Source organism: Chanodichthys erythropterus, chromosome 20 (genome assembly GCF_024489055.1).
Source record: "Chanodichthys erythropterus isolate Z2021 chromosome 20, ASM2448905v1, whole genome shotgun sequence".
NCBI classification, from domain to species: Eukaryota; Metazoa; Chordata; class Actinopteri; order Cypriniformes; family Xenocyprididae; genus Chanodichthys; species Chanodichthys erythropterus.
The window spans coordinates 22,002,687-22,018,895 of record NC_090240.1 but is presented as its reverse complement, the minus strand read 5'-3'; the positions used below and the strand labels follow the sequence as shown (position 1 = coordinate 22,018,895).

Sequence of the window (16,209 nt, the reverse complement as noted above, 5' to 3'; positions counted from 1 at the left end):
CTTTTGACAAGTATTGTATATTCTTTGTCTAATAAGAGTATTCTTGATACATTATATCATTCGGTTCCCTTTAATAAAAGTGAAATGTGTTAGAAAAACAAAAAATTAAAATATGTGACAAGGGCATCAGCTGAAAGCCATTCTATATCATTGTTATAATTTATTATTAGATTAATAGCAGTAATTCTTTAAAATTCTGTATTTACAAAACCCACAACAAAGCATGCCATTTAAAAGAAAATAATATATTACAATGCTTATAGTTTTCCTCAAAAAGTTCATTCTTTTCAGCAATTGTGCCATGTACATCATAGCCCCATCCTGTACATTGAATGATACATTAACTTGTCATACAGTGAGTGAGAGTGATTTTTCATTTCACATCTGAACTAAAATGGGAGTTGGGGGAAACTACATGGTAGTCTAAGTGTTTCACCAGGCTTCATTTGGTTTAAGTCCACAGCACCCACGCTGATTTAGAGATCTCAGGCAGTAAGCAGACCTATGGGTCTGAGAAGTAGAGGAAGTGGGTTTGTAAACTGGTGCGCTCTCCAGCACTCCGGCTCTGGTGGCGTACGTCTACTGACCCAGCAGTTTGAAATGTCCTATGATCTTTCATAATCCCATACCAACAGAGTATGTATCAGCATTGTATTATGTTGTCTGTGGTCCACCGTAACATCTTGTACTGGGCTAGCCCACACCAGAATAAGCATTCGTTCCTACCGAACAGAAGAGGTAATGAAACGACACTCAAAAAACTGTAAACGGAAGAATTACTGTTGCAAATCGAATCAATTTCCATTGCACCCAGAGCAAGAAGGGATGGCAGTTTGCTCAAGAGGTAGCAACATAGGTGAAAAAGCCAATTTGTAGTATCACCATCATAAACCGCATGCTATCAGACAACACTAGTACTCATCACTTCATTCTAAAACTGCCGCCTGCTTTGTTTTCCTGGGTAAGGCCAGTTTACATGTATAATCCGAGCCATACCGAATACTCATGAGTCACTTTTTCATTCAACAAGGAGAAAGCTATTAACATCTACAGGATGCATTAAAATGGCTACTCGAGTGCTTTCCTCAACATCTTTAAGACAAAACAAGATGCTAACACAACTGACAACCCCTAAATGGTAAACATGAGAATGTGCTGACATGAAGACAAGTACCTCCAGGAAAATCGAAGAGATTGCCTCCCACCAAGGCCTGACAAAGCATTGTAAGGGTTAAAATGGCATGTACCTTAGTGGCTGTACCTTTTGAAGGCCCTACTGGAGCCTCAGCTGCACATTGAGGGGCAGTTGAATCATATTGCTGGTGCAAAAAAGCAAATCAAGGTTTATGAACCCAAGATTTGATCAGAGTGAAATTGTTTTTCCAAATTTTCATCCCAACTTCTCCTCAAGTCCAGGGCAGTGAAACACCTCTACGGGTGGACGAATGTGCAGTTGCCATACTGTACATCCAAACGAAGGAATAGCTTTGATCGGCCACCTTGAAATACGCACATGACGCATGGTGTGAGAATCGGTTAATCAGGAAGCAAGCTTTACGAGGGGTAAGTATAAACATACTTGTCATAGCCAGTAGTTAAATATGTTGCTATTGACCAATCATTTCCCAGCTATATCTATTTCATTTGATTACTAGTGGACAGCATCGAAAGTATGGTCAAGCCACTGATGTGGTTTGAGTAGCAGTGTCAAGTGGACTATGATTATACATGCATGATTCCTGATCAAAACATGCCACCATGCAAGTCATTTCTATGCATTGAACGAGCACAATTAATTATTTATTTACCAGGAACTCGGTCTGAGTAAGTCCCTTTCAGCCCAAGTCAAAACCCTGATAATCCCCAACCCAATATCGATGTGAAAGCCCATGTATAAAATGTCTTTTTTTTTTTCTTCCTGTAAGTATAACAAAGAGATGATGACGAGATGAATGACATGGGCTGAACTTTTCCCCCTAATTTTTGTGGGTCAAATAAGGTGAGATATTCATCACAACAACTGAAAACCCTTGCATATTGTTCTGTTTTGTTTGTTTTTTTTTGTTTTTTTTTTCTGCGGACACCACATGATTGAGTTAACATCATTATTACTGGTTCTCTTATGGTTAAAATACAACGTCCCAGAATCCTCCAGGGATGAGCGGGAGGTTTCCGTCGGATTTCGGCAGTGTAGTGTTTGAAAGGGATGTCCGTAGAGGAGGAATGCTGAACTCCACGCGTGGTGGTGCAAAGGAATCCATATAATGTGTTTGCTTTGTACTGCTTCGTCCTTTGGCAGGTGGTCCCTATCGAAGATTTCTGCCAAAGGTCATTATTTTGTTTCTCCTTGTAAGTGCCTTTTGGCTGCAGTTGGAACAGTAAAATCTTGGTCACTGAGCACAAATGTAAGACAGTAAGCTCATAGGTTTGTTTGGTCATCATTAAATCTGTAAAAACCAAGCTGCTTCCCTCTTGCACTGGTGCATTTGTTGTCTGTAAACAACCTTTTTCTCCAAAGATTTCTTTGTTTTTTGTTGCAAATGATTTTCTATACATTTGTTGGAATAGATAGTTTCAGTCTTGACTCGGGAGTTCGTCTCCATCGTTCCTAACACTTAGATTCCTTGACATCTTTTTGGTTTTTGCCCTTTTTGCCCTTGCTGTCACTCTCCTCCAACTTCTCCTTCTCAGGTTTGGTCACGCTGTCGTAGGACGGCAGCGAGGCAGTAGAAGGCGTGCTCTCTTTCTTTTCCTGATTGGTCCCGCCATTCTCCAGCCTGCCGCTGCTGAGCAAGCGCTTGCAGATGAAGCCTCTCCGAATAAGATGGGCACGGTAAGCACGCTGGATGACTGAGGCAGACATATGCTCCTGCTTGCGCCGCAGAGTGGTGGTGATGGGCTCAAAAGACACTTTGGAAGGATTGGCAGCAATGAATCGCTCCTCCATCTGTTGCCGCATCATGTCCAGGTCGCCGCTATCACCCAGCACGCGTTTGGTGAAGGCAAACAAGATGTCTAGGCAGTGAATGCGGTCGCCGCTCACCATGGGCAGGTCCATGGCAATCAGCTCTATAGTGTTGGGCTTGGGAACGCGCAGCGGGTGCTCCAGAGTGTCAGCGAAGTCACCCAGCTTGGCAAAGGTGATGAACTGGGAAGCAGTGGGGTCAAACTTTTCCCAGATCTCGTAGAAGGACTCAAAGTCGTCCTCACAAAGTGGGTCAGCGCTCTCCTCCGTGGCGACGCTGAAGTTCTCCAGAATGATGGCGATGTACATGTTTACCACGATGAGAAATGAGACAATGATGTACATGACGAAGAAGAAGATGCCCACTGAAGGGTTTCCACAGTTACCTTTCACCGTAGTACCTGGATTCTCCTTGTTCGGATCGCAATCTGGTGGGTAATTGAGAATGGGAGCGAGAAGGCCGTCCCATCCCGCTGAGGTGGTAATCATGAACAGGCAAATCATACTATTCCCAAATGTTTCAAAGTTATACATGTCATCTATGCCAGCCTCCCGCTTCACATAGGCAAAGTTTGACATGCCGAAGATAGAAAAGATGAACATGACCAAGAACAGCAGAAGGCCGATATTGAACAGGGCCGGCAGTGACATCATCAGGGCAAACAGTAAAGTCCGAATGCCCTTTGCTCCTTTGATCAGACGCAAGATACGTCCAATTCGAGCCAGACGGATTACCCTGAACAACGTTGGTGACACAAAGTACTTTTCAATCAGGTCAGCCAGGAACATACCTGTGGTTTGGGTCATAAGAAACAAGGAGAAGAAGAGGACGAAATGAGCCAAAAATAAAGCACTGTATTTCAAAGCGTAAATGAAAAAAGTCTATGAAACGCCGTTCACTTACCAACGATAGAGAGAATGACCACGACACAGTCAAAGATGTTCCAGCCGTTGGTGAAGTAATAATGACGCAGTGCAAAGAGCTTCAGGACAAATTCAGAGGTGAAGGCCACAATGAAGATGAAGTTGACCCAGTACAAAATGTTTTCGGTCTCTGGTGACTGATCGTCTGTCTCAACCATCATGGTGACCATGTTCAAACAGATAAGGATCATGATGGAAATATCAAAGACCTGCTGTGTCACAAAGTCAAACACCATCCCCTGGAGCTTGTTCTAAAGAAGAGGGGACAAAAATAGCACAAATTAGAGAATAGGACTCTATTTGTGTCAAGTCAGTAGGCAAAGTCTCACTTGTCAACAGTGATGTACCTGGGGTCTGGGTATGGGTTTCTGAGGTTTCTTTGAGCCAAGCTTTTTCATAGCATTGTAGTACTTCTTCTGTTCCTCAGTCATGAATATATCCTGACCTCCAAAGTATAGTCATAAACAATATTTGGTTAAAATCTAATCAAAAGTCAAAAGTTACTGTGAAAACCGCTATTTAGAATGAGCAAATTGTTTAAAGTGAAGGTAAAAAGTGGACACTTATCTTTTTCTTTTGCTGGTTGAAGTTATCGATGATGACACCAATGAAGAGGTTGAGGGTGAAGAAAGAGCCAAATATAATAAAGATGACAAAATAGATGTACATGTAGATGTTGTCTTCATACTTTGGTTGGTCTTCCACCTGAGGAGAGAAAGATATTTTAAACCGGTCCTTTGACTCAGGTGGCAGTTAAGATTGCTCAAACATCTCACCTTTCGCGAATCGACTGCTGCGTACATGATGTCCATCCATCCTTTAAAGGTTGCCTTAGAGGTAGAAAGGGAAAGTTAATATCAGTGTTTTAACATATTTCTTTAGCCAGTGTACCATCTAACAAGAGACTAAAAACACTCAGGTAGACTTACCACTTGCAGTAGAGCTAAGTAACCAGCGCCCACATTGTCAAAGTTGATTTTGACGTTCTTCCAGCGCACCTCAGTGAAGTTCTGGTTCATCAATTCTAGGCACTCTGTTTTGTTGTTGACCGTATCGGGATCGAAGTATGCCTTTTCGGTCTCATTGTAGCAGTAGTAGTACTTCCCCGCAAACATGTTGACGCCCATGATACTGAAAATCAGCCAAAAGATGAGGCAAACCAGCAACACATTCATAATGGAAGGGATGGCACCCACCAAGGCGTTGACTACCACCTAGAGCAGAGTAGGACAGACAAGGCGGTATAGTGTAAGAGACCGGAAATGGCTCAGAATCCACAGAAACACATTCAAACACACTCACATTTGTGGCTGCATATTTGGATGGCACAACAAAAAAAGAATGCCACTATGAAAATTGCTCACATGTTCAAATATTAACAAATTATATACTATTTTTGATTCATGTTTCAGTCACATGGCCATCCAAGAAAACTGCTTTAAGCTCATTGTCTGAACGGTATGTTTTTTAAGTTCTTGCTATAATTCTTAGCTCAACTTGAGCTGTTTTTTAGTTGTTGTCGTCTCACACAGGCGACAAACTTGAGCTCAGGGATCTAAGCTAAAACGAAGGCCATTTTCACACCTTGTTTTGTTCTGTAAAAGGGACATAATTTGTTACAATGTTGCATTTTTTTCTTGCCTTTCACAAGGCAACATTTCAAAGCGTACCAAAATTTGTTTATGCAAATCATGTTATGCAAGTAAAACTTTACTCTTATTGGTCAGAGTTTCCTATGTGTCATCCATCAAGATGATTGACAAGTTCGCTCCATGAGCTTATTGTGGCTTTATTTGTAACTGTCGAGACACACGCAAACACTATACGAATGTTGCCATCATTCCAGCTGTTAAATGATATACTACACTCGTATTATTGCTGTGGTAAATTCAAACGCACTCTCTCTGGATCTCCCAGCACTGTCTAGCAGGCTGTGTCGAGACGCATACAAACACTATATGAATGTTATAATGCAGCAGAGCAGGAAACAAGGCTTCATCTGGACTGCATTTTCCCACAGAGAAGCGTGATTACACAATATTTTAAGATGAAGAGGTGCTCTTTGGTTTCAGCTGCAGTAACTAATGTGCTTACTCACAGAATCAAACACAGGTGCATTTTATATAACATTTCCCGTTATGAATTATGATATCGTTTGGTTCATTGGTCTGTTGGGTCAGATTGCTTTCAAATCTCAAGCGAATTGCCTCAGAGTTTGTTTGCAATCGGGCTGAGACCACCTCATTCAGGCAATCTCAGAGCAATTGTTTTGGTGCGGATCCGAGCGCAATTCCCATCACATATGCCTAAACAAACCAAACCAATGGAGAAAATGCACCAGGTTCCAAAACAAATGCTTATAAGTCTTACAGCCGACTTTGGCTGCAAGCAGTTTTTCATTATGTTTGCAAGGTGTTCAGCCTTGTTATACCAAAAGATAACATTTCTGCCTATTCATTCCCAAGGTCATTTTTTAAAAAGTATGAAAGATGCCGTCACCTTGCATTATGTAAGGTTGCAGACAGGCATCAACATACTCTTTGACAAAACCGGCAACCAAAGATTATTCATTTGTATTCCTGCACATATATTAAAGTCTCTTTTGGTTTTCAACACCAGTTCTTCTAAGATGTCTGCAGTGCGGTGGGCTATTGCTTGCTGACTATAAACTGGTTGTAATGTCTCTATGTTGACACTGTGCACGTTTAGTTCATGAATATTAATTCATAAGCAAGTTATTAAGTCTCTTTAAGGTTATTATAAAGAGACAAGCAATTAATTTGTCAATCAATTTGTAATTTGGTGGAATTTAGCATATACATAAGCATGGTTTGACATTTTGTTTTTCTTGGGTGGCCTTACGACACTGGTAATACTATTCCTTGCATATACTAGTTTCAAAAATTAAGTACTAGTTTCAAGAAATCTTTTGAATCCCAAAAATAAGAGATTATCTTTTCTGGTCCTGAACTACCCCAGCACTGCACAACATGGATAGATGCGTCCAAAATTACATACTGTATTTGATGAAGAACTTACAGAATGTATTTTTTTTTTTTTTTTAGCAGTCGAGAAGTAAGTATGCAGGTGTGTTGTACGAGTACAATCTTGACACACTACATCCACCATGCTCGCACTGTTATGTGACCTATGAGGCCACTGTAGAGGATGCACAATTCAGATTCTCTGTGGAAACAGCAGGTTATTTGGATATTTTTTCTCCTTTACGAATATATTTTATGCATATTGAGACCTAAAGTACTACTAATAAAATGTGAGGTGCTGGGATCTTCCAGGACCATGGCCCTAAATAGTAGCCTTCTGACTTAGCAGTATATTTATAAAAATGAATGCAACACCTTCCATACAAATATGCCACACAGACTCACACAACGACTTCTACATACCCAAAGCAAACATTTGCACCTTTAAAACTACAACCCACCACCCAACTACTTTAACGTAGCCATGGCAAGCTTGAGTAACATAAAACATTTTACATCAACCCATCCTCCCCGCAACCCCATTTGCCTCCACGTCCCTCCCCTCCCCCACTGTCCCAGTCAGGACACTGTCCATCAGTGATTAGCGATGAGCAGAGCGTGCCAGGAGACGCTCACTAACTGTGTTAGGCAGCCGAGCCGCAGCTCTCAGGCAGGCAGCTGAGCATGCAGATCTCTCACATACTGAAAAGTGGAGCCATATTCCCCCCTTAAACACACAGAGAGGCACAAAGGACGGCAGGATTCTCTCAGCAAGTGCAGGGGACCAGTCTGATTTTAGCTTTATGCTTTAGTTTATGCTTTTGAGTGCTGATTTGTTTTACATATTCAAAATGTAAAAGAGAAATACAGGACAAGTAATAAGAATTTTGAGTGCTTAAGATTAAAGGAAAAGACCCCCAGGAAAAAGCACTGGTCAGGAGAATTACTGTCCATCTTTCAATAGAGACTACATGTTCAAATGTCACATAGACATAAAATATCTTTGTGAGAATCGACACAGATATTAAAAGTGAGGGAAAATGGCTTTCAAAAGTGCATAATGTGCATTGGCAATTGAACAGGACATGCGTGTTACATGACATCTTTGTGCAATCTCAAGAACTGTTAAAATTAATAAATAAATGGACAGGAGAGGCAGCAGTATGGAGAGATTTCTGCCGTTTCAAAGCTGGCTGGGGTTTGATAAATGTTCTGTTAGGATAGAATAATTGAATAAGGTAAATCGATTTCCAGTTAATTTAAAACATACATCAAACAAGAATTATTTCCTATACTGGGTTGTTGTATCTGGCCAGAGAATTGGCTATTAAACATGGCAAACACTCCAGTCTAAGTGGGGGTTTTTCTCTCCAAAGTTGTGTCTCTTTGTCAAATCATTTATTAATTTTTAACTTTTTTTTGCTAATTTCAAACAAAACAGCATATCAGTTGATGAACATTGAAATCAATTATTCACTAGGGTAAGAACTTATTGTTCTCTCTGTACTTTGACTAATATGTTACTACATGTTACATGAAATTGATTTCACACACCCTCATGAATCCAATTATAGGTACATAAACAGAACAATCTATGAAAACCATTTTGATTCACCCAAAAATGACAGTCTAATCTAAGTACAATACTAAAAGTATTAAGAGATAGAAGACAGAAAGACAGAAACAAAATAACTACAAAAAACTATAAAATAAAACGGCATAAAATACTATAACAGTGCTCCAGATTAAAATAAAAATGATTAGGGAGCCACTGGCTCTTAAAATAGAACATTTAGGAGCCAAATGTCTTTGACTACGCTAACCGATGACTAAAAATAAAGTAAAATATTGAAATGTTTTTTTTGTTTTGTCTTTAATTATATAAGAAACAGTTCCTGATTCATTTCAAATTGGGTTGAAAAATGAATTGGGTTCAGCGAGGGAACTTACTGCCTGAATTATTCACTGACTGAGCAAGTCTGATTCAAACGACTAAATTTGTTTCATGAATCTTAAACATTAAAAAGAACCGTTTCAAAAGAGTAATTTTTTCGGACATCATGGCTTGCACTGTTCTTTGCGTAAGATCTAACATGATTATATCTGACAAAACCGCATATGGATGCAAACACAATGGTCACTAGATTTTTTTGTCGCATTTGCAACCATTTTAGTTGCAGTCTGGAGCCCTGTTAGTAGATTTATATACATGAGGGCAAACATAACATCAAATACAGCTTTAATTTTGATAACTGAGAAACCTTGTCTATCATTTTTGGGTTCTGGTATACCTTTAGTCATTACAGCAGTGTGAGATTGCAGAATCTCTTTATGCTTCACACTGTTTGTAAGTAAACACTAACACAAACCTCTCTCTTGCTATTTGTTCCATAGTCTCGCACATTTCCTAAGCTTCTGTGTTAGCTGCTTATAAAACCACTGCCTAGTAACTATTATAAATGTCCTAACTAATCAAATCTAAAAGACATCACTCCACATTGCTAAAGGCTTCAAATGGAAACCAGCTGGAAAATACAGAGAGATACAGAAGCTTAGCAAATATCTCCCCTCTCAGACCCAGGGTTTTTCTTTTTACAGTCCCATGTGCAGATCCTAGACAAGCAAAGAGGGGTGAGGTGAGCCTCCAGCGGCTTGGCTCCTCACCGCTGCTCTGGGCTGGGCAGCGCGGGGCCAGATGGGCTGAAGTGAACAGTGTGAAATGAAGGGAGGGAGAGAGGGAGGGAGGGAAGGAGGACGCTGCACGGTGCTGCAGATGAGGGGCAGGGAGAAGGTGAGGAGAGGGTACAGAAGCTCAGGGCAACCAGTCCACAGGTAAGAGAAGAAAGACTGAAAGTGACAACAACCAGGTGCAACTGTTCACAACCATCAAAGGGGTTAGGTACCTATCTTTGCCAAATTTGTTAAGATGACGACTATGGATGACCTGTATGTGTTCAAACATTCGGCACTGACAGGTGGTTATTGTTTCTGGTTAAACGGTCACTCTGATGTATTCTTGCACTTTGACTTAAGTTAAAAAAAGCAATTTTTTCACCATGACCAATTGACTCTTTGCTAAGCCCCGCCTTCTTGCTAAATGTGACCCTGGACCACAAAACCAGTCATAAGGATCAATTTTTTTTTAATTGAGATTTATACATAATCTGAAGTTGAATAAATAAGCTTTCAATTAATATATGGTTTGTTAGGAGATACAACTATTTGAAAAATATTTGAAAAAAAAATCAAAATATTGAGAAAATCACCTTTAAAGTTGTCCAAATGAAGTCCTTAGAAATGCATATCCACTCACAAAAATAATTTTTTGATATATTTACAGTAGGAAATTTACAAAATATCTTCATGATCTTTACATAATATCCTAATGATTTTTGGCACAATTTTAACCCATACAATGTATTGTTGGCTATTGCTACAAATACACCCATGTGACTTGTGTGTACTTTTGTGCTCCAAGGTCACATATGCCATATCAGGATTTGGCTCTTTTATAGTTTAAGTCAATGGTGGATCTGTGTTTAAATAGTTTTAATTGAAATGAAATTTTACAGCAATTACACTAGCATTCCAAAAGTGTGAGGTCAATATATATATATATATATATATATATATTTCTTATGCTCACCAAGGTGCATTTATCTAGACAAAATACCTTTTTTATTTTAATAAATTTTAAATTTATGGTAAAACATAGCTGCCAAGGATAAACCTAAGAAGATATACATTAAGCATTTTTTCTAATCGTTAAATCAATCTTTAGAAGTGCATGATGTGTGAGCTTAGTGAGATGTCAATTAAATGTGCTCTAAATCCTTAGTGTACGAGAGTATCTAGTATGCTGTAGTACTAGTGAAGCGGGGACCTCAGTGGTAAATTGTTCTGTGCTGCTGGTTGTTCTCTGAGAGACAGGGTCAGTGTAACAGAGGAGAAATGGAAGGAAGGGGGCTCTCCATCAAAAGCAGAAGTTGAGAGGTCAGGCTAAATGAACAGCCAATTGCAGATCAAATGCTGTGTGAAATGGGAAGGGATTTGAATGGTGTTGTGTTTGGTTTGTAAATCATTTTTTCATGCTATTTTTTTTCCTCCAGGGCCAATTTGAAATATTATTTGTAATGAGGCAGCTTTGATCAATTTGACAATTACATAAGTTAACTAGTAATCAATCATACACCCAATTTCAGTTAGATGCTTTTCACATCATATTTTTCACAGTTATCTCAGCTGCGTCATGACTGGATCATTAATGTGGTACAGAAGAGGTGTGCATGAAAAGGATGGGTCCTTTTCATTGGCGGCTGTCTTTAAAAAAAAAATCCCCCGGTATGGTTTTGGTGGTCCTTGTCGTTCGCTTTTTTTTTTTTCTCGATCAGTTCTAGCATGCTGTAACTGCTGAATGGGCATGCAGAGAGATCAGCTCTATAGCTTTGTATCTTACCCTCATCCCTTCAAAACGTGACAATGCTCTGAGGGGTCTCAGGGCCCTTAGTGTCCTGAGTGATTTAATGGGCCCTAGATCGGAGTAGCCCAGCGCATTAGCTATAAGGCTGACTATAGACACCTACACAGAAACAGAGAAGCAAAAAAGGATCCATACTGTTAGACGGGAGAAAGCTCTTGAGGGAAGAGATGGCCTCTAGAGCTGCTGGAACGTTGGTTTACACACATACACAACAGTTCGGATGGGTATATACATATATAACACTGCATTTATACATGTATATATCCCCAAGAAGGAGAGAGAGAGATATATAAAGACTCATGTTTAGTATTGGTTACAGGTACAGATAGGGGTTTAGAGGCAGAGGATAAACCCAGGAGTTTGCGCTCTATTAGTTTTGGGAGGTCACCAACCCTTGTGAGCTTCCTTACACCTGTGGAGAAACGTATGGTTGAAAGAAAGAGACAGAGAGAGAAGCATAAGACTCCAACACAAGAAGACAGAGAAGCGCAAAACACATGGCTGATGAAGTACGTTAGGAGACCTTGGGGACGTGGGGGTTGAGAAGATAGAGGTGACCCCTGCAGATGCATTAAAAAAACAACAACCCAACATACTGCAAGAACCTTACCCTTGCCCTTCTAACATTGTCTCTCCATGTGGCTCTTGGCTGAGGCATTTAATCCCATTTAATTTAAGACAGACAAACTAATGGAACCTGTGAGAAAGAATACAGGTAAACATGTACATGTATGCCAAATTGCAAGTTACATTGATTTTACAGTTTAAAGAGCATCACATTGACACAGTAAAGTGACAGCAGAGGGGGAGATCAGGGGATCGCAGATAGTAAATGGACATTAGACAGCACTGAAAGGACAAAAATCACTCTGCGGGAACTCAAGCCCTGGTGAATCTCAAAATGCCATCCATTGTGGAAAGGTAAACACCCTCCATGCTAGCAGGAAGGATAAAACGAATGGGCAGAAAGGTCATATCGGTCAAAATGGCTCTCCAGAGAACCGTATTGATTATTTTGCATGCGTCAAAGGTGTCAGTGAAAAGGATTGGTGTAAACAAGAACGTCACAAAAGCTTGTAATTGTTCAGAACCAAAAATGTTGATGGATAGGCAGTGGCATTGGGACACCAGGCTTGAGCACCCCTATGAAAAGGAATACAAACAGACCTTCACACCTCCAACCAACCACTGACGAAGACTTGGTAAAAACACAGCAAAAGTCCACAACATCGAAAGCTAACCAACTCACAGAGGGGATTCTATTAAAGGTGAAAGCTTTATTCTCAATGGCACGACGATATCATGTTCCTTCACTGAAGAAACCATGCTAGCTGTCATTTTAGAAACCACAAGCCAAGAACTGACAGTCTTCAATAGGTTTGACCCACAAGGGCACCGTATGCATCAATAATCTCTGCACACAAAAAATATCCGCTGTTAATTTCTCCTGAAAAAAAAAAAAAAATTGGATTGATTTGAGGTCATAAATTAAAATGAACTACATTTTTGTTTCACATATAAAAAAAAAAAAAAGAGGTTTTCGTTTTATACTATACATTTTATCTTCACAAAATCAGTCCTTTACAGGAGATTCTGTGCAATAAAGCTTTCTCCTTCATCTACAGATCATGTGATCTTTGGGGGTAATTGTCACCTTTAGCCTCAGTCGGAACCCACAAGCGCCCCTTTATGGAGGGCCCCGGGGCCCCCTGAACCGGCTGAGATGGCCCCTCAGTGTAAGCTTTCTTCATCTGCCAGCACTCTCGCTCTGCAAGGCAAGGTCAATGAGATGTGTGGCTGTGACCAAATGAAGACAGGAAAAAAAAAATGTCAACTGAAACTGAATAGATTCAAAACATAATCAAAAATGGCTGATGTTTGTCACTCATACCATTATGTGATCAATGCTTTGATTATTAAGTGAATTTTCCCCAGATTAAATTAAGTTAATAAAGAATTATATAAAAATAATATAAATATATATATTTGGAATTTGGATTATAACTCACACACTCCCTTAACACACACACACATACACACAAACTAGAAATATGAGCAGTCAAATAATAAGCTGTATGGTTGATGGCACAGATATATAGTATGACACAGACTATAGGAAATAATGGCACATATACAGTATATAAATATACATAAACACACAAACACATGCTAGATATGATGCCGGCCCCTTGTGAAAGCCCCCTGAGCATCACACCCATAAAAGCAAAAGCAAAGAACAGTGGAGGAACAGAGCATAGACTAGTCAGGAGGACAACTCACCGTCTGCTGCATGTCCTCAACATCAACACATCTCAGCACTACCTCAAGGAAGGGAAGAGCAGGTGTGAGTGGGGAAGGGAGGAATGAACTTTTGATCCATCTATGGGATATGGAGTTCTTCCCAACTAGCACAAGTGTTAGTCCAGCACCCCGGGAATAGTCACGGAGGACTATAGCTCCCATCAGCCTCGATTAGGGCTGAGGTATAGGGGTTTTTGGACAGAGGGTGGGTATGGACTGTAGTAAGAGCAAACTCACAAACTTGAGGGGGGGTTTTTTTAGCAGTGGGATGACTCGGTCAATTGCTGGATGGTCAGATTATGTGTTATGCTGCATTCCATTTTAAGTCAGATGTGGGATTTTCTTACTTAATCTTAAGACTTAAACAAAAAAGCATTGCACTGCCACAGTGCTCAGAAGATGTGCAAGATATACAGTATCAAGATCCATTAATGCATTTGTTAGACGTTTTTATTAAAAGGAACTTCCATTTTATTACTTAATGCATTTCCTGTGAATCAAACCCATTACCCTGATGTTACTAATGTCATTCTCCACCATTTGAATTACAGGAACACAAGTTATAATGCATTTTTTCATGAGGATAGAGATGTCACGCAGATGACGTCAGTGGTTTGTGAAGCAAATGAAAAGTATGCTTGTTAGTACTAAACAGAGTTATTAAAGGTGCCATCGAACGTTTTTTACAAGATGTAATATAAGTCTAAGGTGTCCCCTGAATGTGTCTGTGAAGTTTCAGCTCAAAATACGCCATATATTTTTTTTCATAAATTTTTTTAACTGCCTATTTTGGGGCATCATTAAATATGAGCCGATTTATGCTGCGCGGCCCCTTTAATTCTCGTGCTCTCCGCCCACGGAGCTCGCGCTTGCCTTAAACAGTGCATAAACAAAGTTTACACAGCTAATATAACCCTCAAATGGATCTTTACAAAGTGTTCGTCATGCATACTGCATGTATGCGTCGGGTTATGTGAGTATTGTATTTATTTGGATGTTTACATTTGATTCTGAATGAATTTGAGGCTGTGATCTGTGGCTAACGGCTAATGCTACACTGTTGGAGAGGTTTATAAAGAATGAAGTTGTGTTTATGAATTATACAGACTGCAAGTGTTTAAAAATAAAAATAGCGACGGCTCTTGTCTCCGTGAATACAGTAATAAACGATGGTAACTTTAACCACATTTAACAGTACATTAGCAACATGCTAACGAAACATTTAGAAAGACAATTTACAAATATCACTAAAAATATCATGATATCATGGATCATGTCAGTTATTATTGCTCCATCTGCCATTTTTCGCTATTGTCCTTGCTTGCTTACCCAGTCTGTTGATTCAGCTGTGCACAGATCCAGACGTTAATACTGGGAACATGGGCTGGCATATGCAAATATTGGGGGCGTACACCCCGACTGTAAAGTAACAGTCTGTATTATGTTGAGATTCGCCTGTTCTTCGGAAGTCTTTTAAACAAATGAGATTTATATAAGAAGGAGGAAACAATGGAGTTTGAGACTCACTGTATGTCATATCCATGTACTGAACTCTTGTTATTTAACTATGCCAAGATAAATTCAATTTTTAAGTCTAGGGCACCTCTAAAAGCGCGGCATACCGCGAAAGAGAATTTAATTCGGCACATTCTGACTGAAGTAAGACTAGCTGTTCATTTCTGTGCGCTTGCTGCCTGTCAGCATGCGGGTACAAAATTGTGTTCTCTTTCTAGGCTTATTGCACTTGAACAGTCAGGTTACACACATAATTATGTCAAAATGTCCATCTTAGTGGTTGTGTCTTAAAGGTAGGGTAGGCAATTTTTTTTTTTTTTTATAAACAAACACTTTTTAAACACAAAACACTTTGTTATTCTGGTTGAAACTCTCTTCAAATCCTAATAGCAATCAGTAAGGTCATCCTTAAAAATATTCTTGTTTGCCGTAACCCAACCGACCCTGTCAATTTAGGACCAACTCAAATTTTGATTTATTTTTTGCTTTAAGTCCGACCGACTTGCCGGTTGTAAATTTGCGTTAAGACCGACCAATTTGTTTTTTTTTACTCTTCAAACAACTAATACAAAAGCAATAAAATAATATTAATTATATTTTAGTAAGTATTGTAAATATATAAATAGCCTAGGCCTACATACAAATGAAGGCTACGTTTTTTCTTTTAAATAAAAACTGTTTACACTATTGGTTAATGGATGTCACACTATGGCCTCGTTGAGAGGCGAGACGTGCTGAGAGATAAAATAATTACATGATTGTGATAGCCTACGTATATTTCTCTGATTTCTTCAAGCCGTCGTATTTACCATGTTTACTATGTTAATAGCGCGCATAGTCTTGGTGATCAGAATCCACATCGAATCACAAACATAAGTTATTTAAAACACTTGCTGCTGTTTGAAAGTGAGTTTTGAGCTAAAATGATTTTAAAAGTCTTTAATGCTGGTGTTAGCTGATAACCTACATGTAATCATGGGCACCTCCGTCTCCACACACAGATAAACTCTGCCTTTGCTCGTAACCACTCCCTCCTCAAG

General features: G+C 39.6%; 1 protein-coding gene across 1 annotated transcript in view; it reads right to left on the bottom strand.

The window, feature by feature from the left end:
* Positions 1-411: 411 nt before the first annotated feature.
* scn8aa (sodium channel, voltage gated, type VIII, alpha subunit a) overlaps positions 412-16,209 on the bottom strand; it is a 53,874-nt gene continuing 38,076 nt past the window's right edge. The window contains exons 20-26 of the mRNA XM_067372125.1: positions 11,330-11,452; positions 4,819-5,103; positions 4,666-4,719; positions 4,457-4,594; positions 4,237-4,341; positions 3,870-4,140; positions 412-3,756 (exon numbers count right to left, since the gene is read on the bottom strand). Of these exons, the coding sequence (XP_067228226.1) occupies positions 2,609-3,756; positions 3,870-4,140; positions 4,237-4,341; positions 4,457-4,594; positions 4,666-4,719; positions 4,819-5,103; positions 11,330-11,452 (2,124 nt within the window). The 3' untranslated portion in view covers positions 412-2,608. The remainder of the gene's footprint in view (positions 3,757-3,869; positions 4,141-4,236; positions 4,342-4,456; positions 4,595-4,665; positions 4,720-4,818; positions 5,104-11,329; positions 11,453-16,209) is intronic.